Below are 25,205 nucleotides of genomic sequence, written 5' to 3'. Positions count from 1 at the left end.
TTTCTCTGCTTCTGTACCCAAGTAATAGCTTTTTCCTTTATAAAGAGGAGTGTCTATTTGGCAAGTCTGGTGAGGATTGGATCATCCGTGCCCGAGACCGTGGTTCCAGCACAATACAAGCCATCTCTTCTCTCAGACCTTCTGAATCAGTTCAAGCTGTTTGATACTCCTTGTCCAACTCTCTCTATAAATGATCCAGTTACTAGTGGAAAACTCAACTATAAAATGTATGCCTTGAAACAGACACATGTTTGGGTATTTGAGTCACAAGGCTGAGGCTGAAGCCAACTCATGTACTGCCTTCCCCTTGCCCTTCATCATTGTTCCACCAATCATACTATCTTCCACCTTTAGAGCATTTGATAGCTTAAAACACAACAATATATGTATTCCTTTAATAATTCTTTGCAATAACACTGCTGGATAAACACTGAAGGTAACATTAACCCAACTGTACTATGTAAAAATACAGAAGTGACAGCTCACCAGTAAGGAAATCAGGTCTAAACCCCAATTCTCCAATTCCTTTGTCCAGTCTTCACCTCTACTGCAATGCTTCCCCTCATAACACTGATGAAATGCAGGATTCTCCTGATCTTGTTAAGGTTAACACAATGGACCATGAGAATTACTTTAAGAAAATTATTTTCCCTGATTCATAACTTTCAAGGGAAGATGTATTTTCAGAGTCCATGGACACCAGGAACATTATTTGAACTCGTATTTTTCACAGTTGGGACTTCCAAATTCCACAAAGGTGAAGACATCACCTATCACAGTGGCAAGAGAGGGTGTGACAAACAAAACTCACTGACCTGGTGCAATCAATATCATTGTATGAGGTAGTGGCATTTTGAAAAATAATGCATTAAAAACAATTCCCTGTGTTGTTCTTCAGATTTACAGCATTACCATGCAGGTATCAGCAGTGGCTTGATAACCTGTGGAACTATATTAATGTTTATATTTTTTTGTTTTGCTTTGGAAATATCTTCAAGTCTTCTTTTAAAAGTTGAGCACTAGTTTCTTTATTTGTCTCATGGAACTTTTTAAAAAACACACAAATATTACATATATAAATCTCCACTGTAGGAGATGCAAACAATATTGAATTTATAGCAGTAAGTGGATGTTCTTGTTCACACACCCATTGGTAATAAGGTGAACAATCTGCATGGTTCCCGTCTCCCTGTATTTACATAAATATATGTAGAGAAATGCAAATCAAAGCAACAATGAGGTATCACCTCACACAGGTCAGAATGGCCATCATCAAAATATCTACAAACAATAAATGCTGCAGAGGGTGTGGAGAAAAGGGAACACTCTTGCACTGTTGGTGGGAATGTAAATTGATACAGCCACTATGGAGAACAGTATGGAGGTTCCTTAAAAAACTAAAAATAGAACTACCATATGACCCAGCAATCCCACTACTGGGCATATACCCTGAGAAAACCATAATTCAAAAAGAGACATGTACCACAATGTTCATTGCAGCTCCATTTACAATAGCCAGGACATGGAAACAACCTAAGTGTCCACTGACAGATGAATGGATAAAGAAGATGTGGCCCATATATACAATGGAATATTACTCAGCCATAAAAAGAAATGAAATTGAGTTATTTGTAGTGAGGTGGATGGACCTAGAGTCTGTCATACAGAATGAAGTAAGTCAGAAAGAGAAAAACAAATACTGTATGCTAACACATATATGGACTCTAAAAAAAAAAAAAAAGTGGTTCTGATGAACCTAAGGGCAGGACAGGAATAAAGACGGAGTCATAGAGCATGGACTTAAGGACACGGGGAGGGGGAAGGGTAAGCTGGGAGGAAGTGAGAGAGTGGCACTGACATATACACACTACCAAATGTAAGACAGCTAGTGGGAAGCAGCTGCATAGCACAGGGAGATCAGCTTGGTGTTTTGTGACCACCTAGAGGGGTGGGACAGGGAGGATGGGAGGGAGGTGCAAGAGGGAGGGGATATGGAGAGGTATGTATACATATAGCTCATTCACTTTGTTATACAGCAGAAACTAACACAACAATATAAAGCAATTATACTCCAATAAAGATGCTAAAAAATAATAATAGTAAACTAGCCAGGTGATTAGACTATATGTATACCATATGTATTGTCTTGCAACTTGGTTTTATTTACTTTTCTTTTTTTCTCAAAAATATGCCTTTCAGTGTGGGTGTGTATATGTGTGTGCACGTGTCTCTAGATACACTCAGAAGTTCAAACCACTGTATTGTATTCCATTAAATTATACTCCAAATAAATTAAATCATTCCATTACTGACATATACTTGGGCTGTTTCTGGTTTTTGGTAAATACAAATAATGTGGCAAAAACATCCCTGTATGTGCATTTTTCGCCCCTCAGGAGCATATGCTTAGAACACATTTCAAGAGGTAAAATCTATGGACTCAAGAGAATCCCTCTATGACCCTTCAGATTTACTTTAAAAGTAGATTGATTTTGTCAAGTTGCCATTAAAAAGTCTCACCAATTTAACTCTCAGTCATGCATGAGGCTGTTTACCCCAACTTCCCCAACACAGAATAAAATCAATCTTCTAAGATTCTCCTCTTAGAAGTCATTGTTCATTATTTTTCACCATCAGCATGTCATCTCTTCAGAAGAATACTGATAATGCACTGTGTGTCCTTGGATAAGTTACTTAACCTTTCTGTGTCTCAGCTTTGTGAACTCTAAAATGGGGATAATAATAATACCTAACTCAAAGGGTTATTTCCTGGGTTTTTTGTACACTTTGCCTCTTTTTCAATGCGACTGTGTCTCTTTCCTCTGGTTGATTCAGTTAGTTATTGTCTACAGTGTGCCAGCTACCATTCTAGTTGCTGGGGACAGAGTAGGGAGATGCAACCCAGTGGTCACTCTCACATAGCTTACATCCCCATGGGGAGGCAGACAATACAGAAACAAACACATAAATGCATAATGTTATGATAGGCTGTGTTAGTGAAGAAAAAATAAAGGAGGGTATGGGGCCGAAAAGTACTAGGGGTCTATTTCAGAAACAGTGGTCAAAGAAAGTCTCTGACGACGGGGGCAGACCTGAGCAGAGGCCTGAAGGCAATGAGCATGGAAGCTCAGGGGAGCACAAGTGCAAAGCCCTGAGACAGGAATGTGGTTGGCCTGTGCGAGGAATAGCGCACTGGTACCAAGGGAGAATGGGGGAGAACACAGAGATGCAGCTGAGAGGAGCCAGGGACCAGATTCTGAATGTTCTCGTTAGCCAGAAGGACGAATGGGAATTTTATTCTAAATGCAGACAGAAGCCAGGGCACTGGCCTCTGAACTGCTCCAAACACAGAGAGCGGCTGAAGCTTTAAGCTTCCTACGCTGAACAGATACCTGGAGTGTGGCCATGAGCAGTGCCCACATGCCCTCTGAGCGGAGCTCTCAGCAACCAGTGCATCCTTCACAAACACAAGCCAACAGGCAAAGCTGAAGAGAGCCATCAAGATACGGAACCACGCCCCCGAACCACACCCATACCTTCTTCCTTCAGCCCAAAAGGTAGACTCAGAGCACCTTCTTCTCTGATGCACAGTGCCCTTGCCAACTGGCAGTCCAGGGACAGGAACGCTGGCCACGCTCAGCCACCAGAATGGCACAACGGATCTGCCACAGGAGCGCCAAGAGCTCGGGCAGGGCTGCAGCTCAGGGCTTGCCCCTACACGGCCAGCCTACCTCTACAGATGGTCCCGTTGCCCACGTGGCCCGGTTTGCAGGTGCAGCTGTATCCCTGGACGGTGTTGGTACAGATGGCATTCTCATCACAGTTGTGCTGCCCGCTGCCACACTCGTCGTGCTCTGTTTGCAGGGTGAGAAAGAGAGACACTTTTTCATAAGTTGGAATCACTGGTGTTGGAAAAGTTAGCTGGAACTCACCAAGTAAGAACGACAGTGACTACCGTGCATTGGGACCTTACTCTATGCCTGGCAGTTTCCATGCCTGATGTGGTTGAAATCTCAACAACTCTAAAAGATGGATGTTATTATCCTCACTTGGCAGGTAAACAGACTGAGTGTCAGAGAAGTCAAGCGACTTATGCAAGTGACAATGATTGCGAAGTGCTTCTCTAAGGTCACAATGATTGCTAAGTGCTTCTCTAAGGTCACTGCTGCTTCCATGTCTGCAAAGGTTTCTGCAGAGGTTCCAAGGCAGCGGTTCTCAATAGGGGCAGGGGCACGGTGTGTGCAATGCTGCATCTCCTCCTCCTAGGAAACATCTGACAGTGTCTGAGACTGTTTTTGGGTGTCATGCTTTGAGAAAAGAGATGCTACTGGAATCTAGTGGTGGAGGGCAGGGATGCTGTTAAGCCTCTTACAATGCACAGGACAGCCCACGACAACGAAGAATTAACCAGTCTGATATGTCAACAGCCCCAAGGTTGGGAATTGGGTATGGAGGCTCCGATCGCCTGGGTCCAGCTCGTGAGGTAAACCACCTGTCACACCCTATCAGTGTTCTTCTCTGACAGAACAAAGAGGGTAAAACTAAAGAGGAAGGCCCAGCTAATACAGCCTGGCAGAGGAGCATCAACCCACGAGTATTTTCACAAGGTTCAGAATTTAACCACTGGGCTGATGCCTAACGTGTAGTAATATGGTTATATATATTCAAATAGACATGGCATCCTTAATCCACAAGACATAGGGGAAAATACATCTAACACTATGAAATGGACTGAAAGATTCCAAGTTAGAAATCAAGATTTCACAGATAACTAGACTCTCCCCTCATCATCAGGACATTTCAATACTCAACTAAACGACTCCTCTGTAAATAAATAACGTGAGAAAGTTTATGCCCTTTATTCCCTTTAACATCTGCTAGTATAACTTCTTAGAAATCTTAAGCAGAAAAATCAAGTAGGGTTATTTAAGTCAGAACAGGTTATAAAACAAGAGTTGAAATTCCAGCTATAAATCTCAAAGAAATCAACACTAATTGAACAAAACTAAAAATTCAATATAGTTTGTTAAGCAAACTGTTAGATCAATGTACCAATAAACTGAAATATCATCTATCTTCATTAATTTTTAAAAATAAATTTATTTATTTATTTTTGGCTGCATTGGGTCTTCGTTGCTGCGCGTGGGTTTTCTCTAGTTGTGGCGAGCGGGGGCTACTCTTCATTGCGGTGCACGGGCTTCTCATTGTGGTGGCTTCTCTTGTTGCAGAGCACAGGCTCTAGGCACGCAGGCTTCAGTAGTTGTGGCTTGCGGGTTCTAGAGGGCAGGCTCAGTAGTTGTGGCACACGGGCTTAGCTGCTCTGCAGCATGTGGGATCTTCCCGGACCAGCTCGAACCCATGTCCCCTGCATTGGCAGGCAGATTCTTAACCACTAAGCCACCAGGGAAGTCCCTTCATTAATTTTTATTTTAAATTTCCTAACAGGGACCAGTAATGAGAAGGGTTAAATTCTACAAAGTAGAGCTGTTTCAGTCACCCACATGCAATAATGTCAAGTATACAAATGCACATGGCTCTTAATTTAACACCTTGGGTTTTCCAAAGAAAATGTTTCTTTAGGCCTTAAAACCAACACAAACTCTAAGACAGAAATGCGAACAGGTTAGCAAGCAGTGTGAAGGGAGAAGATTCATGAAGACACACTTCTAGTCTGTGCTCAGATCATCATCTCCAGGATAGTCCAGAAATAGTATAATCCTATGAATGTCCAATCACATTTACAGACCTAGCAAGCACCTAATATGTACAGGTGCAATACCAGATGATATTAGGGACACAGAGAAGTCTAAGAATATAGGTTTAGACCCCAAGAGTTTTCAATCTCCTTATTTAAATCCATTTTAGTAGTAATTATTAGAGTCTGCATTGGGAATACAAATGAGTAGATATGGTCTCTGCTCATATGAACATTTTAATAGAGGCCACCAGACAGCAATATGTAACCAACCAGAGCACATGGGAGAAGTGATAAGAGTTATAAGTAGGTGACCTCATATTTTATCATATAAACAGAACATATTTTAGAGTGAAAGGGGGTTCTGCTAATAATTACACTGGAATAACAGGCATAACTCAGAATGACCTAGGCAAACTGGCATGTGTGCTCATACTTGATAAGAGAAATAAAGATTAACTGGAATAAAAGTTCATTGGAGGGAAGAAATGACTTCTAATAGGGAGAAAAGTCTTCTTGAAAGACATAGTATCTGAACTAGTCTTTTAAAAATGGTCATGGTTTTCTCAGCCAGAAATGCCCATGAAGGGCACTCCAGGCAACAGAACAGTATGGAGAAAGGTGTGGTTCTATGCAACATTCCAGAAGTCCGGTCCATCGTTGCCCATGTGGTGTCCCCCACCTCACCGCCCCTGCCACCAGCTTTATAAAGTTATAACTGACAAAGTTGAAAGATACTTAAAATGTACAAAGTGATAATTTGATATACATATGCATCCTGAAAGGATTCCCCCATCAGGTTAATTAACACATCTATCCTACCTTGTATTATCTCCCAATATTCTTGATGCAAAGCCCCTTCTCTAATGAGGTGGTCCCATCACTGTCTTGCAAGTGCATGAGCTGACTCCTACCTCTCTAGTTTGTCATGATGTTTCCCTGACTCAAAATACTCTCCCAGTATAGTTGAATATCTGTGCCCCTGCCTGGCTTCAAAGACCACTTCATATGAACACTTTTCGCCGTGCAGGCGTCCACTCCTGCTCTCTGTTAACACATGAACTTTAACCCTCTTGGAACTTTTAATAAATTTAAAATTTTATCTCTTTGGAGGCAATCAAATCACAATATATGGTGATGAGGTTTGCGAATTTTATCATGAATGCCTTATTAAGTAGTGAACTTTGAGGAAAGGAATTGTAGCCCATTTTCTACAACCCTGACTTTACTTTCTCGACTTCACATAGTAGTATTCAGCCTCCAGTGCCAAGCATTGGGATAAATATTGTACATATATGATGTCATTTAATTCTCCCAAGTCACGTGAAATATGTTTGCTCATTTTACAATGAAGGAAATGAGACAAAAACACATTATTAAATTTAAATATTAAATTATTAAATAACTTAACGTCACGAAACTAATAAGTGGAGGAGTTTGGACTTGTAACTCCAGACACAGAATGATCACATCACTGAGTACTTGGAAGTAACCTGGACGTGGCTGAAGCTAAACCAAGTCACACAGAAGTGACCCCCTAAAGCCAAGAATAAAGGCTGTCTTTTTCTACACTGGTCCCAAATACCCACTGAAGATCCAGCCTATCCCCAAACGACAAAGGTTCCAAAACTTTCACATCTTATTATCTTTAGCCACAACCGAGTTTTCAAAGTAACCAGTACCCTCAAAACTATGTCTGACAGAGATGGCCATAGAAGAAATGGTCTCCTTCTAAAAATCTCAAATCCCCTTCCAGCTGCTGGAGATGCTTCAGGTGTGAGAAAAGCTCTTGTGAGAGGTAGAAGGACATAGAGGCAAGAGACTCTAGAACCACACAGCCCGGGTTAGATGATCCTGGACGTGCCACTCACCAGCTACGTGCACTTGAGTGACTCAGACAATCTGTGTCTTCTTAGTTTCCACATGTAAAATGTGGATAATAATACAACCTATGGCGGGGGATGAATTGGGAGATTGGAATTGACATATATACACTATTGATACTATGTATAAAATTGATAACTAATGAGAACCTACAGTATAGGACAGGGAACTCTATACTCGGTGCTCTGTGCTGACCTAAACGGGAAGGAAATCCAGAGAAGAGGGGATATATGTATACATATAGCTGATTCACTTTGCTGTATAGTAGAAACTAACACAACATTGTAAAGCAACTATATGCCAATAAATATTTTTTTAATGGTTAAAATGGTAAAAATAATAATAATAATACAACCTATCTCCTGGGGTTTTTATGAGGACTCAATTAGCTAATATAGATACAATACTTATTACAGCTAATTGCAACTAGTAAGTGCTCCGTAAGTGTAAGCTCTTTTATTATCACTGTTCTTGTTACTACTACTCTTCCCACTACTACTACAATTATTTGTGAGCAGACTCAATTGTTGAATGGTGGTTAAAACTGGTTAAGAAAACTTTCTTTTTCCTTTACAGGCTGGTAGTTCAGGCAGAAAGGCTGTGAACAGATAGGCCTTTGAAGACACAAATTAGAATACCTCTTTAAAGATTCAAAGAAATATTTGCTTAGATTCAATTATGGTCCCTGGGAAACAAGACTATACATTGGGAAGGTGAAGGATTTATGTTTAGGATCGCTGATATATAACCAGAGTTTGATTATGGTGAATTTGGAGTATTAAACCTCTCAGGACAAAGAAATAACAATTTTGGCAGCAAGCTCTCTACTAATGATAATTATTGTAATGCTGGCTAATATTTATTGGTACTCATTAAGCACTGTCATTATCACACGGTTCCTTTCTCCTTCCTCTTTTCCCTGCTATGGGATGGCTCACAAGGGCTCTAATCCACCTCTGTAACATTGTAATCAATAGCCATTATCAATTAACACACTGTTTTCCTTCGAGAACTAAGCAGGATCCAAACAAGCTACTGAAACAGTCACTTCAGCTGTGGCTGCAAATGTCCACATCTGGGGTCTGGCTGGCTATAGTTTCGCTTTGTTCCAAATAATCTAGTTTGAATTTTACAAAAAATTGTTACAGTAACCTCACTGGGACAAGCCAGGCAGGTTTTGTTAGTCATATTTATAGACGAAATTGCAGTTTGGAGCATGTAAGAGGCTTTTCCTTTAAGTACATAGATAGTAAGGTGTACGTCTGTAACTCGAACTCCCATCTCCTCATTTCTTCTCCTGCACTTTTTCTAAACTCCCACTTTATTATGTGATTCAAAGGAGTATCTATAATGTTGGCCACAATGTAGGTAATTTCTTTTACCTTTAAAAAAATAATTACAGATTTACAGGAAGCTGTAGAAGTAGTACAAAATGTCCCTTAACTCCTTCACCCAGTTTCTCTCCACAGTGCGATCCTATATAGCGGTAGTGCCATATCCAAACCAGAAAACTGACAGTTGTGTGTCACTGTTAAGTAGTCTACCGACCTAATTCAGTTCACACCATGTTTTCAAACCGCGTTCATGTTGTGTGTATGTACATATGGCTGTAGTTCTAAGTAATATTAACTTATGTATAAATTTGTGTAACCACCACCACATTCATGTTATGACTTTGTGTTTGCACCTAGTCCACACTCCCCCCATCACCCCCAATCCCTGTCCCCTGTCAGCTACTAATCTGTTTTCCACTTCTATAGTTGTCATTTAGAGACTGTTATACAAGTGGAATTACACAGTAAGTAATCTTTGAGATTGACTTTTTTTCAATAAGCTCAATGCCCCTGAGTCACATCCAGACTGTTGTAGTTTCAATAGTTCATCCCTCTTTCCTGCTGTGTAGTATTCCATTGTAAAAATATATCACAGTTTATTCAACCATTCACACATTGAAGGGCATGCGGATTGTTTCCTGTATTTTACTACTCTGAACAAAGTTGCTATGAACATCTGTGCACAGGCTTTTGTGTGAACATATATTTTCATTACCCTGGGTTAAATGTCCAAAAGTGTGATTATAGGGGCATCCGATAAGTGCTTGTTTTGTTTTGTAAGAAACTGCCACATGATTTTCCAGAATGGTTGCACCATTTTACATTCCCACTAGCAATGCACGAGTGATCAAGTTTCTCTACATCATTGTCAGCATTTGGTATTTTCACTTTTTAAATTTTAGTCTTTCGTGTGTGTATTATGATACTGCATTGAGCTCTTAATTTGCATTTTGCTAGTAGCTAATGATGTTGAATGTCTTTCCACATGCTCATTTGCCATCTATTTTTCTCTGGTGAAATGTCTTTTGCTCATTTTACAATGGGATGTTTTTTTACTGTTGAGTTTTGAGAACTCTTCATATAGTCTAGATATAAGGCCTTTGTTGGATATGTGATTTGCAAATATTTCCTCACAGTCTCCAGCTTGTATTTTCATCCTCTTAGCAGCCTTTCACAATGCAAAATGTATTACTTTTGATGAGATTCAATTTACCTATTTTTCATTTTATGGATAGTGCATTTAATGTCACATATAAGAACTCTTTCTCTAACCCTAGGTCTTAAAGATTTTCTCATATTTTTCCTAACACTTGTGTAGTTTTACCTCTTAGATAAGTTCATGACCCATTTTGACTTAACTTTTGTATATGGTAAGAAGATTAGGTTTTCGCCTGTGCATGTCATTTGTTGAAAAGGCTACTTTTCCTCCACTGAATTGCTTTTGTACTTTTTGTCAAAAACCAACTGGGAGCTTCCACAGGGAGAGACCAGCTGAGGGAGCACCGCTGTTGCTCAGATGATGATGTCTGCTTAGCACAGAGGAGAGTCTGGAACCGAGAGCACTGGTAGAGAGGTTAATACCAGACACCTCTGTGAGACCCGGTGGGCAGCCCTGGGATCAGTAACCAGGAGTCGCAGCTCCTGGAAGCCTGCCTGGATCTGCCGAGTGGAGGCCTAGGAGCGAAGCTGCAGCAACAGTAGTTCCAGTGACAGCAGCGAAAGTCAGCACAGCTCCCTGTTGCTTGGTTCCCCTCTGAGGACAAGTTTATAACCATCAGGATATTCCTGAAATAATATAACAAATATGATACCAAGACAAGAATAACAATAACTGTAGTAATCAAAAGTAAACACAGTGGGCGACCTTCAAGATGGCTGAGAAATAAGACATGGAGATCACCGTCTTCCCCACAAATACATCAAAGATATGTCTACATGTGGAACAACTACCACAGAACACCTACTGAACACTGGCAGAAGACCTCAGACTTCCCCAAAGGCAAGAAACTCCCTACGTACCTGGCTGCATGGCTGAGAGGGTCTTAGTGCTCTGGTCTAGTGTCAGGCCTAGAGTTCGGAGAGCTGAGTTCAGGACATTGGACCACCAGAGACCTCCCGGCCCCACATAATATGGATCGGCGACAGCTCTCCCAGAGATCTCCGTCTCAACGCTAAGACCCAGCTCCACTAAACGACCAGCAAGCTCCAGTGCTGGACACTCCATGCCAAACAACTAGCAAGATGGAACACAACCCCACCCATTAGCAGAGAGGCTGCCTAAAATCATACTAAGTTCACAGACACCCCAAGACACACCACTGGATGCAGCCCTGCCCACCAGAAAGACAAGATCCATCCTCATCCACCAGAACACAGGCACCAATCCCCTCCACCAAGAAGCCTACACAACCCACTGAACCAACCTCACCCACTGGGGCAGACACCAAAAACAACAGGAACTAGGAACCTGCAGCCTGTGAAAAGGAGACCCCAAGCACAGTAAGTTAAGCAACATGAGAAGACAGAGAAATGTGCAGCAGGTGAAGGAGCAAGGTAAATGCATCTTGTTTAATGTGTCATTTAAAGCTTGTGTTTCCTTATTTATTTGCATTTTGGTTGATCTGTCCATTGGTAAAGTGGGCTGTTAAAGTCCCCTACTATTATTGTGTTACCCTTTTAATCCATATTTAATTAAACCTGGATTAAATCCAGAAAGCTGGAGTAACAATTATCAAATCAGACAAAATAGACTTTAAAATAAAGACTATTATAAGAGACAAAGAAGGACTCTACATAATGATCAAGGGATCAATCCAAGAAGAAGATATAACAATTGTAAAAATTTATGCACCCAACATAGGAGCACCTCAATACATAAGGCAAATGCTAACAGCCATAAAAGGGGTAATATAAAGTCTTTTAAATGTGCTACCAGAACACTACTAGAGATAATCAATGAATTTGGTAAAGTAGCATGATACAAAACTAATGCACAGAAATCTCTTGTGTTCCTATACACTAATGATGAAAAATCGGAAAGAGAAATTAAGGAAACACTCCCATTTACCAATGCAACAAAAAGAATAAAATACCTAGTAATAAACCTACCTAAGAAGACAAAAGACCTGTATGCAGAAAACTATAAGACACTAATGAAAGAAATTAAAGATGATACAAACAGATGGAAAGATATACCATGCTCTTGGATTGGAAGAATCAACATTGTGAAAATGACTATACTAACCAAAGCAATCTACAGAGTCAATGCAATCCCCATCAAACTACCAACGGCATTTTTCACAGAACTAGAACAAAAAATTTCACCATTTGTATGGAAACACAAAAGACCCCAAATAGCCAAAGCAATCTTGAGAATGAAAAATGGAGCTGGAGGAATCAGGCTCCCTGACTTCAGACTATACTACAAAGCTACAGTCATCAAGACAGTATGGTACTGGCACAAAAACAGAAATATAGATCAGTGGAACAGGAGAGAAAGCCCAGAGATGAACCCAAACACACATGGTCACCTTATCTTTGATAAAGGAGGCAAGAATATACAATGGAGAAAAGACAGCCTCTTCAATAAATGGTGCTGGGAAAACTGGATAGCTACCTGTAAAAGAATGACATTAGAACACTCCCTAGCACCATACACAAAAATAAATGCAAAATGGATTAAAGACCTAAATGTAAGGCCAGACACTATCAAACTCTTAGAGGAAAACATAGGCAGAACACTCTATGACATAAATCACAGCAAGATCTTTTTTGACACACCTCCTAGAGAAATGGAAATTAAAACAATAAACAAATGGGACTTAATGAAACTTAAAAGCTTCTGCACAGCAAAGGAAACCATAAACAAGACAAAAAGACAACCCTCAGAATGGGAGAAAATATTTGCAAACGAACCAACTGACAAAGGATTAATCTCCAAAATATACAAAGCAGCTCATGTAGCTCAATATTAAAAAAACAAACAACCCAATCCAAAAATGGGCAGAAGACCTAAACAGACATTTCTCCAAAGAATATATCAGATAGCCAACAAACACACGAAAGGAAGCTTAACATCACTAATCATTAGAGAAATGCAAATCAAAACGACAATGAGGTATCATCTCACACCAGTCAGAGTGGCCATCGTCAAAAAATCTACAAACAATAAATGCTGGAGAGGGTGTGGAGAAAAGGGAACACTCTTGCACTGTTGGTGGGAATGTAAATTGATACAGTCACTATGGAGAACAGTATGGAGTTTCCTTAAAAAACTAAAAACAGAACTACCACACAATCCAGCAATCCCACTACTGGGCATATACCCTGAGAAAACCAAAATTCAAAAAGAGTCATGTACCACAATGTTCACTGCAGCTCTATTTACAATAGCCAGAACATGGAAGCAACCTAAGTGTCCATCGACAGATGAATGGATAAAGAAGATGTTGCACACATATACAATGGAATACTACTCAGCCATAAAAAGAAATGAAATTGAGTTATTTGTAGTGAGGTGGATGGACCTAGAGTCTGTCATACAGAGTGAAGTAAGAAAGAGAAAAACAAATACCGTATGCTAACACATATATATATGGAATCTAAAAGAAACAAACAAAAATGGTTCTGAAGAACCTAGGGGCAGGACAGGAATAAAGACGCAGTCATAGAGAATGGACTTGAGGACACGGGGAGGGGGAAGGGTAAGCTGGGACAAAGTGAGAGAGTGGCATGGACATATATACACTACCAAATGTAAAATAGATAGCTAGTGGGAAGCAGCTGCATAGCACAGGGAGATTAGCTCGGTGCTTTGTGACCACCTAGAGGGGTGGGATAGGGAGGGTGGGAGGGAGACGCAAGAGGGAGGTGATATGGTCATATATGTATACGTATACCTGATTCACTTTGTTATACAGCAGAAACTAACACAATAATGTAAAGCAATTTTACTCCAATAAAGATGTTAAAAAAAAAAAGTAAACACAGTAAATAAAATAAAGTAGCACTGTGCTCATTCTTTTTGTTTGTAAAGTGACATATTCTTAAAGGAACCTAACTGCTACAGGTAGAGTTGATCATTTTTATTATAATAAATATCTGACTTACAAAAAAAAAAAACAATTGGTTGTATTTGTGTTCTCTGTTTCTGGGTTCTCTACTGTGTTCTACTGATCTGTGTATATATTCCTCTGCCAATTCCATACTGCCTTGATTATTCTAAGTTACAGAAAGCCTCTATATCAGATAGAGTGACTCCCTCCACTTTGTTCTTTTCCAATATTGTTTTATTTATTCTAGTTCTTCTTCCTTTCTATATAAATTTTAGATAAGCTTGTCCCTTTCTATAAAAAATCTTGTTTGGATTTTCACAGGAACTTAGAGTTCAATTTGTGGAGAACTGCCATCTTCACTATATTGAATCTTCTGATCCATGAACACAGCCTGTTGCCCTATTTAGTTGTTCTTTGACTTCTTCCATCAGGGTTTTGTAATTTTCAGCACACAGATCCTGTAAATGTTTTATTAGATTTACAACTGGGGATTTCACTTTATTTGCAGTTATTGTATATGATGTTACGTTTTTAAATTTGGTTTCTATGTAATAGTTGCTAGTATATAGGAAAACAATAACGTGTGTTGATCTTGTAGAGCTTTTGACTCTGCTGAACTCACTTATTAGTTATACAATTTTTTCTGTAGATTCGTCAAGATTGTGTACATAGACAATCATGTCATCTGTAAATAGGAATAGCTTTATTTCTTCCTTTCTGATCTGTATGCTTTTTATTTCCTTGCGTTGCCACCTTATTCTGCTGGCTAAGACTTCTCGTGCTACGGCACACAGGAATGAGAGCAGACCATCATTTGCCACTAATCTTAGAAAGAAAGCGCTCCGTCTTTCACCATTAAGTGTAAAGTTAGCTCCACCTCATACAGCCTTGGCAATGCTGGGTGGAGGTGGAGGTCTGGCTGGGACCCACTGGCAATGAAGTTGGGAGAGTTGGACCACCCATCAGCCTTGCCTTGCACTGCCTTGTTCAGTCTGTGTGCTGCTGGGCTAGAGTAGAGGCCCAGCTCCATGTTGAGCCCCACCGACATTCCCACAGACAGGGAATCAGAGCACTGCCTGCTTCTACCAAGCAGATTTTCTATGAACATATGGCTCAAGGAGGGTAGGTATTTTCAAAAAGGTTTCGGCTGTGTTAGAGCCCCTTCTCGAATTCCTTCCCTAGGAGCAGTAGAATTGGCTCTCCTTGGAGCGTTTGTCTTCTGTGCCTGTCTGTGGATTTAGGTTTCAGGCTTCTTTAACTCCCCATCCGGGAGACACCAAAGGCCAAAAAGAAAATGGAGAACTCACCCCTTGTTGTTCCTCACCTCCCAGAGTTGCTAGGTAGTCCACCTTCTTTGCACCTTTCAGAGTCTTGCTGGATATTTTTTGTGTTATATCCAGGGGATTTTTAGTTGTTAACGACCTGGGAGGATTGGGGATAGTCGACCTTGGCCAGAACCAAAAGTCTTCAGTGTGTTTAATTTTTAAGAAAGTAGTCACTTTCCCTCTCTGGTTTTTCAAACAGAGAAATCCCTAGTAATTGGGATTTTTCCTAAACATACTATGAGCACATTTATTTGTTTAGCATATTTATTGAGCACATACTACTATGCAGATGCTGCTCTAAATGTGTTATAGCATTCATATGAATTAAATATTATCATCCATATTTTCTAAATGAAGAAATGGGAACAGAGAGGTTTTAAGTGGTCCAAGGTTATAGGATGGCAGACTCAAACCAAGGCAGTTACTGTCAAACCATGGCAGAATAATTAGCATCATGTAGTTATTAGTCATTCTTGAAATGTCTTTCTCCCTTAATCCCTTATCATCAAGCTATCTTCAAGTCTCATTGATTTTTCTTTTTAAATATCTTTCAGATTCATTCTTTTATCTCCATTTCCATTTCCACCGCCCTCATCCAAGCTACAATCATCTTACCCACATCTAAGCTGCTGTCACTTGAGCTCCTGCTATAGATCCTCAGTGGACCCTCACATTCACTATTGCCCACCTTTAATTCATTCTTCATACTGCACTTAGAATAATCTCGTAGGCATTCAAATGTGATCATCTTCCCGTCTTTTCTAAAACTTCAGTTGTTTTTCACTGGTCCTAAAATGTGGACAAACACTTCTATTACAACCTCCTTGGCCCATCATGGTCTTGCCTCTACCTAACTGCCTCGGTTCATTTTCATATTTGCCTGCTCTGTTCCAACCACACTTTATTTCCTGCCTCAAAGGGCTTTGTTCCCTTGGGTCACAGGCACTTTCACATGCTCTTCCCTCTTAGCTCCCTTAACACTTGCTTATCCTTGGTATCCAACCCAGTTCTTACCTCCTCGGAGAAAAGAATCGCTTATTTCCCTGACCGGGAAGTTTCCCCTGTAATATATTCATATAACCCCCAGCGCCTCTCCTTCAAAGGGCTAATCACAGTTATCGTTTTATGCTTATTAGTGTATTAGTGGTTTATTAACATCTGTCTTCTTTACTAGAGCACGAAGACAGAAAATATATATCTTTATCCCCAAGCCCTAGCAGAGCTTCTGAAACCCAGTAATTGTCTAGTAAAAGTACCTATTTATCTAAGAAAGGAAGGGAGGGAGGGAGGGAATAAGGAAGGACTGAAAGAAAAGAGTATTATTGTCTTTGGCATCAAAAATTGTAGACAGCTCAAGGAGAATTAAGACAAGGGAAAAGTAATTGAATCAGGCAGCTGGGGGAAACTTAGATGGGCAGAGCTTATAAATGAAATACAACCAGGTAATAATGTGTTGATATATTTATTTATCACAGTGACTGTGGGAAAAGAAGAAAGGCATGCAGCTTCAGGAGCTCTCTCTGAGGCAGGCCATTTCTTTCATAAAGAATAGCTGAAGACACAACCCCTGGACTCTGAGAAAATAATTGCAAATCATGCGTCTGATAAGTGACTTGAATTGAGAATATCTAAAGAAACTTAGCAGGAGAAGATAACCCAACTAGAAAATGGGAAAAATATTTAAATAGACATTTCTCTAAGGCATGTATATAAATGTCCAATAAACACATGAAAAGGTACTCAACATCTTTAGTCATGAGGGAGACCCAAAGCAAAACCACAATGAGATACCACTTCACACCCACTACAATGCCATCATCAAAAAGACAATAAAAGTTATTTACAAGAATGTGAAGAAACCGGATGCCTTGTACATTGCTAGCAGGAATGTAAAATATTTGGAAATTACTTTGGAAGTTCCACAAACTGTTAAACATAGGGTTACCACATGTTTCAGCAATTATGCTCCTATGTATACAACAGTTAGAAATTAAAACATGTCCACATAAAGACTCGCACAGGAATGTTCGTACTAGCATCATTCATAATAGCCAAAGGTGGAAACAACCCATATAGCCATCAACAGACGATCGCATAAAGAAAATGTGGTATACCCTTGTAATGGAATATTTTTCAGTAATAAAAAGAGTAAAGCACTGCTCATACTGCAACATGTATCATGGATAAACCTCAAAAACATTTTGCTAAGTGCAAGAATCAATCACAAAAGACCACCTATTGTATGATCCCATTTACATAAAATATCCAGATGGCAAATATATAGATACACAAAGTAGATACGTGGTTACCTAGGGCTAAGTTCAAGGGAATGGGTACAAGTTTTCTCCTCGGGGTGATAAAAACGTTCTAAAATTAGAGTATTATAATGTTTGTGCAACTCTGAAAAAATGTACAGTGAACTGTACATTTTAAGGAGGTGAACTTTATGCTATGTAAATTACATCTCAATAAAGCTGCTAAAAATTACTAAGGATAAAGTTCTGAAATAAGCTGGCACATTTATCTCTGTGGCCATGTCTTAAGATGAGGATGTAAAGACTCATCAGACATAATTCTCGGGTGAAATTGTGCTTCTGCAAATGAGGATCAGGAATGTTAGTTATTCTGCTAATATCCTAGGGATATGTCACATTTCCTTAATGAAAAAACAGCATTTATTTAATAGTAATATTTGGGGAAGGAGAGAGAAGTAATTAGATATAAAATGTATTCATCCCCCGTTTCTTAAATGTGAAATCTGAAAATCTGTGCTTTAGGCTCAAGGACAAATGTTCAAACACAGTACTTGAATTCAAGAAACAATTTTCTAAGTCAAAATAAATATAACTCTAAACCCTCTATTTGCCAGAATGGACAACTAAATCGCGTTCCCTATTGAGCTCCATTCCACCCCACTTTGCCCTCAGCTGGATTCCATCACAGTTCTGGGGGTCTCAGGCAAAAGCTGGTGGGAGGGCTGTCTGATTTTCACACTGGTTATTACTCTGGCCCATAAAAAGGAGGCTTGAAGCCCTGTTAGTCCCCTGCTAAACTCAGGTGCTGAGATCCTTGCCAAGAACAGGTACCCCAGTAGTGGGGACCTGAATTTGGGGGTGTACCATACACCCATTCTTTCCCCACTCTCAGGGACACCACTGAAGAATCTACAGGTTTCCATCTTCCCTCTTCTGGGGCTAAACTACTGTAGCTTAGACTACTTTTATCCTCCCAAATACCAAGCCTTATAATCCCAGCTCCTTCTGGGAGATTGAGTCTTTGATTTTTTCTTCTTTCGTTTTTTAAATGAGGTAATACTGTTTTATAACATTGTATAAATTTCATGCATACAACAGTATATTTCTGTTTATGTATACACTACAGTGTACATACCACCAAAAATTTAGTTTCCCTCCCTCACCATAGAGTTGACCCCCTTTTCCCATTTTGCATCCCCCAACCTTCCCCTCTGGTGACCACTGCTCTGTTCTCTGCACCTACATGTTTGTTTTTGTTTGGTTTGTTCAGTTATTTTGGTCTTTTAGTTTGTTTTTTTATGTTCCACATGAGTGAAATCAGATGGCATTTGTCTTTCTCCATCTGACTGATTTCACTTAGCATAATGCCCTCAAGGTCCATCCATGTTGTCATAAATGACAAGACTTCATCTTTCTATGACACAGTAGTATTTCATTGTTTATATATATACCACATCTTCTTTATCCATTCATCTGTTGAGCACTTAAGCTGTTTCAGAAAATGTGTACTAACTTCCCATTGGCAAAGATGCTTTGGGGTCTCTAGGACTGGAAGCCATTCTCAACTCAAAGCCCTGAGTAGGGTTACGAGCAGAATAGATATGGTGGAAGGGTTGCAGAAGTAAAGACGAGAAGTGAAAGGCAACGAGCCAGTTCCCATCCTTTCTTGTGTGTATGTGTGATCTGTGTAAAATAATCTTTTATTTTTATTATTATTTTCTGTTATACCCTAATTTCTCCACAGCAGAGAGAAACAAAACACAAAGTAGTAACTCAATCAAGTGCTTTTCTGCTTGGATATATAGTACTATATATTAAATGTGGCAGGTTATATATAATATATATTAATCATTTACATATGATATTTGTACATACGTAGAAAATCTATAAAAATGTGTATTAAACTATTAACAGTGATTTACACTGAGAAGTTGGGTAGAGGATAAATGGAAGGCACTTATACTATTTATTTTATTCACTTTGTGAATTTTTTACAACCAATATGTATCTTTTATTGCTAAAAAATAGAGGGTTTTTTGGTTTTGTTTTGTTTTAAAGAAGAAAGAAAATGGTTTTTGAGTATAATCAAGCTTGCACGGAAAAGACAAAACGTTGGAGGCTGACAGGTCTGGATGCAAATCTCAGCATTGGATACAAATCCCAGAAAGATTTGACAAGTTCTCTGTGTCCCAGTTTCTGTCTGTATAAAATGCAGACAATGATACCATGACTAAGAATAGAAAACTGGGTTTAGTCTCTGCTTCCTCAGATTCAAACAGATTATACTACAGAAGGGATATTCAAGAAACATTTATACAGTGAATGTTCGTGGGAAGAAACATTGTAAAACATCTGGTATCATTTAGGGCACACAGTAGGTGCTCCAGAAATGGCAGAGGCCATCAGCACCACCACCACCACCATCAACATCATCACTGTGTGGTGTTGGCCTGCGTTTTCCACGAACCCTTCCTCAATAATTCCGGGAAGATATTACTAGGAGCTTTGCTACTCTCCTTTATGTCCCCAAGGCCCTGAGTCCAAACCCAGCTTTGTCACTTGCTCTCTGAGCCTCAGTGTTGTCACCAGAAATTGGAAGCAATAAGATCCATCACACAGAGCTGTTGGGAAGAGTAACCGAGCAAGTACGAAGATGTGTCTAGGGTGTACCAGCCAAGTAATACGGATTCAGTAAATGTTAGCTTTGTTCCACACGGAAAATTTAGCAATGCATCATTAAACTACGAAATTAATGAAGAGCTGAACTGTAGTCCAATGTTTCTTTTAAAACGCTAGTCCAATAGAAATATCCAAAATGAGAATGAAAGAAAGATGTGAAACTGTTGTTTGACTGTGGTTTTATGTAATGGTCCCTTAAGCATCCCCAAAGTGACCCTTTTATCTCTTTACTGCGAAGAGGCTGGCTTGCTATTGTTTCGGTTCCACAACTACCCAGAGAAACTCTGAAGAACACTGTCTAAATACGAAATATGGCAAGAAAACTAATGTTGTGTTGATGTTTTTCTTTATCACAGAAGTTTGCCTTCTCCTTCAGGGATTCTTGACATGAATGTACTGCTCTTTGTCTTTCTGAAGCAAGGTGATAGTGCAGAAAAACAAAAGGAATCTGGGAGAAAGATTGGCCAAAGGGAAAAGTCTCTTTTCCTCCCCCTTTTTACCAGTGATTATGACTCTTTTTCTACTGCTCTGGGGCTCAGTTGACTCATGAGGTTCCAAAGAAAAAGAAGATAGAATTAAAGGGAAACGCAGAACCCTGAAAATGTGCTAGTCCTATTATCGTGCTTTCCAATATATCCCTTCGTTCCTTTTGAATTCCTCCTCCATACCCAACTGTAGTGGGTTTAATAGTGTTTCTACCCAAAATTCATGTCCACTAGAACCCCAGAACATGACCTTATTTTGAGACAGCGTTTTTGCATATGTACTTAGTTAAGGTGAGGCTATAATGGATTAAGGTGGACCCTAAGTCTAATGACTGGTGCCCTTATAAGAGGAGAAGACACAGCAGGAAGAAAGCCACGTGAAGCTGGAAGCAGAGACTGGACTCACACAGCCACAAGTCAAGGAACACCAGAGCCACTAGAAGACAGAAGAGGCAAGGAAGGCCCCTCCCCTTGAGCCTGTGGAGGGAGTGTGGCCCTGCTAGCTCCTTGATTTTGGATCCTGACCTCCCAAATTGTGAGAGTAAAATGTTCTGTGGTTTTAAACCACCCAGTGTGTGGCACTTTGTTATGGCACTGCTAGAAAACGAATCTACCAGCATTATGTATAATTGTTCACCTGATAAGGTTCTGAGAGGACAGTGAGGGACCAAGTCCTGATGCCCTTCGTGTTTCCTAGAAAAGAGACACAGGAGGATCGAAAGAAAGGGGACTGAGGATACAAAGTCCATAATGAAATCATGCGACAGCATCTGTGGGATAAGGGGAAGAGCAGGTATTTGAGAGACACGCATACTGAGTTTGAACCCCAGTCCCCATGTGAAGCAGCTCTAAGAAATCAGCAAGTCACTTAAACCTTCAGAGGCTCAATGTCCCCATCTTTAAGAAGAAACACCACCACCCACCTTGCTGTGGAGTTGTATTAATAAAGATATAATTAGAAAGATTTGCACAGTTCTTAATACATAGTAGATGCTCAGTAATTGTTAGTTTTTTTTTGTTTTGCTCAGCTGGGCTAGGATTCTGAAAATTAGAATACTTAAAAATATATGCCAGGCCATATATCCAGACAAAACTATAATTCGAAAAGATACATGCACACCTATGTTCATAGCAGCACTATTAATAGCCAGGACATGGAAGAAACCTAAATGTCCACTGACAGATGAATGGATAAAGATGTGGAACATATATATATAATGGAATACAACTCAGCCATAGAAGAGAATGAAATAATGTCATATACAGCAACATGGATGGACCTAGAGATTATCAAACTAAGTGAAGTCAGACAGAGAAAGACAAATGCCATATGATATCACTTACATGTGGAATCTAAAATATAACACAAATGAACCTCTCTACGAAACAGAAAGAGACTCACAGATATAGAGAACAGACTTGTAGTTGCCAAGGGGGAGAGAGGGTGGGGGAGGGATGAAATGGGAGTTTAGGATTAGCAGATGCAAACTACTGTGTATAGAATGGATTAAAAAACAAGGTTCTACTGTATAGAACAGGGAACTACATTCAATATTCTGTGTGATAAACCATAATGGAAAAGAATATGAAAAAGAATATGTATACATCTGTATCACTTTGTTGTACAGCAAACATCAACACATTATAAATCAACTATACTTCAATAAAATGAATTTTAAATGTATATACATATGCCAGGCCAACTAACAAAGGAAATGCCACCCTAAAAATATTAACGTGTAGATTTATTAAGCGTGAAAGAGGCTTACAATCTGTCTGTGCTGCCTCAGCTCTCTGATGAGTATTCCTGGGAATCTGGAGTAACAAGAAAATCCCTGGAGCATGAGAAGACACTAAGCTTTCTTAGCCTCATGGATTGGAGGGTACACTGTCTTGGATGATTAAGAAGCAAACAAATTGAGCCTAAGTGTCAAAGCAATACCAGAACTCATACAGTGAATCATTACAGCAAGGTGACAGATCTAGAAAAATCGCCTTAGTGAACGGGATGGAAACACAAGGCAGAGGAAATAACCCCATTTACATATAGAATGTGCATGTTGTAGGCCAGGATTGCTTTCCAAAGGAAAATGAAGTTGCCCGATATGTCTCCCACGCCTGTCTCCCACCTCTGTGTAACTCCTGGTGTTTACAGGTAGTAACAAATATCATTTTCTCCTGGGTCTGTAGCAGATTTTCTAAAAATGGCCAAATCAGTATCTCCCAACCCACGTGCTATTCTACAATATAACCTCACCCTTCCCTGCCACACCCTTCCTTCATGAGGTACAATCTATTCCTCCCTTAGAAACGCATTGGCAATTAAGGGAATGTGGCAGAAACTATGTCACATGACTTCCAAGGCTAAGGTCAGAAAGAGTCTGGCAGCTTCTGTAATGCTCATTCTCTGGATGCCCCATCCCAGGACATTACCTCTTAGAACCCAGCTGCCAACCTGTGGACGGCTGAAGACACGTGGCCACACATGTGTGTGTACAAGCTCCAGGTGATGGCCCCAGCTGAGCCCAGACATCAAGGAGTATCAACCCAGGCACCAGACACGTGAGGATAGGAGGCTTAGGAAGATGGCATTTCTCAGTTGTTTGAGTCTCCCCAGCCCTTAATTCTTCCCAGCTGAGGCCCAGATATCAAGGAGATAATAGCCACCTCTGCTGGGCCCTGTCTAGATTATCCACCCACAGAATTTATGAACATAGTAAAATGGTTGTTGTTTTACACGACTAAGTTTGAGGTGGCCATCATACAGCAACAGATTACCAGGACAGTATCCATGGCTCGGCGCCCAGGGCATGGTGTGACACAGCAGCTCAATGAGGTTGTATGGAGCTCAGCTGAAATGAAATCAAAGCACCTGGAAAGACTGTTTATTCCTTTGAGACTAGCCTTCAATCTTCAGAATGAGGTATATTAAAGGGTAACTCACTATCTGCCAGTAGTTTCACATCGTCTTCACTCTGCAATGGTTTCGGTTATCACCTGACATAGATGGGCCCTAAAATGAACCCAAGGATGAGCAATTTTGCAGCAATCAAAATATATTTTCATCAACTACATGATCTCCCTAGAAACTTCAATGCATATGTTGATAGCACTGGTGAAACCTGTCACCAAATTCGGTATCGGTTCCTCTGATTGATGCTATCTAGCAATGTATTAATAGGGGAGGAAATAGAAAATCATACCATCAGAGCCAAAGGTTTTTCTGGAGAATTTATAGGAGGTCAAAAGCACAGATAAAGGTCATAGACAAGGTTTTGTCCTCTCAAAAGGTGATAAAGTGAAGGGATTAGAAATCTGAGCTCTGGTCACACACCATCTTAGGTTAAAGTCTCAGCTCTGCTATTTAATGACTGTAATTTTACACTTATGATGTGTTATCTCTCACACTATTTCTCCTTTAGTCAAAAACGCCAGATAAAGATTAAATGAGAGGGCTTCCCTGGTGGCGCAGTGGTTGAGAGTCCGCCTGCCGATGCAGAGGACACGGGTTCGTGCCCCGGTCCGGGAAGATCCCACATGCCGTGGAGCGGCTGGGCCCATGAGCCATGGCCACTAAGCCTGCATGTCCGGAGTCTGTGCTCCGCAACGGGAGAGGCCACAACAGTGAGAGGCCCGCGTACCACGAAAAAAAAAAAAAAGGCTAATCTGGATTGAGATGTGCTCTAAGTATAAAATAGACACTGGCTTTCAAGACTTAGTCCCATAAGTAAGAATGTAAAATATCTCAATAATTTTTATATTTATGATGTATTAAAATAATAATGCTTTGGATACATGACATTAAATGAAAAAAATTTAAGTTTCGTTTCACTTGTTTCTTATTTTCTTAACGTGGCTACCAGAACTTTTAAATGTGGCTAGCGTTATGCACCTACTGGACACTGCTATAGCAGGTGCTTCTTAAATGCGGGCAAGAAAGAAATGGAGGGAGCTTCCCTGGTGGCGCAGTGGTTGAGAGTCCGCCTGCCGATGCAGGGGACACGGGTTCATGCCCCGGTTCGGGAAGATCCCACATGCCGCGGAGCGGCTGGGCCCGTGAGCCATGGCCGCTGAGCCTGCGTGTCCGGAGCCTGTGCTCCGCAGTGGGAGAGGCCGCAGCAGTGAGAGGCCCGCATACTGCAAAAAAAAAAAAAAAAGAAAAAAAGAAATGGAGGAACAAGAATATCTCTAAGAAGATTTTTGCATTCTTAACTGCGGGTGACAAACGGGGCTCATCTTGAAAGCCAGGTCTCATTGTTGTTGCCTGGAGTGCTGTATCAGAAAAGATTCAAGGCCCCAATCCACTGGGAAGACTGCTGGGGTTAATTTCTAATATCTGCCCTGGACACAAGAGGAGAAAGTGACACCACCACATACAATGAAATGACTCTTCTTGTACAGAAATTATATTATCAATAATTGCTTGAGAATGCATTTTGCTGTGAGCATGTGTTAGACATTTACTCTTGCTGGATATTTTCCATTCACAATTTT

At 40.2% G+C, this 25,205-nt stretch overlaps 1 protein-coding gene across 3 annotated transcripts in view; it reads right to left on the bottom strand.

Annotated features, from left to right (window-relative positions):
• NELL1 (neural EGFL like 1) overlaps positions 1-25,205 on the bottom strand; it is an 872,742-nt gene that overhangs the window by 327,975 nt on the left and 519,562 nt on the right. For all 3 annotated transcript variants that reach the window (XM_060017348.1, XM_060017349.1, XM_060017350.1), the window contains one exon: positions 3,732-3,854. In XM_060017348.1, coding sequence (XP_059873331.1) covers positions 3,732-3,854 — 123 coding nt within the window. The remainder of the gene's footprint in view (positions 1-3,731; positions 3,855-25,205) is intronic.

The sequence above is a fragment of the Delphinus delphis genome, chromosome 8 (genome assembly GCF_949987515.2).
Source record: "Delphinus delphis chromosome 8, mDelDel1.2, whole genome shotgun sequence".
Lineage (NCBI taxonomy): Eukaryota > Metazoa > Chordata > Mammalia > Artiodactyla > Delphinidae > Delphinus > Delphinus delphis.
Note: the sequence above shows the minus strand (reverse complement) of the source record. Positions and strands in the feature narration are given on the sequence as shown.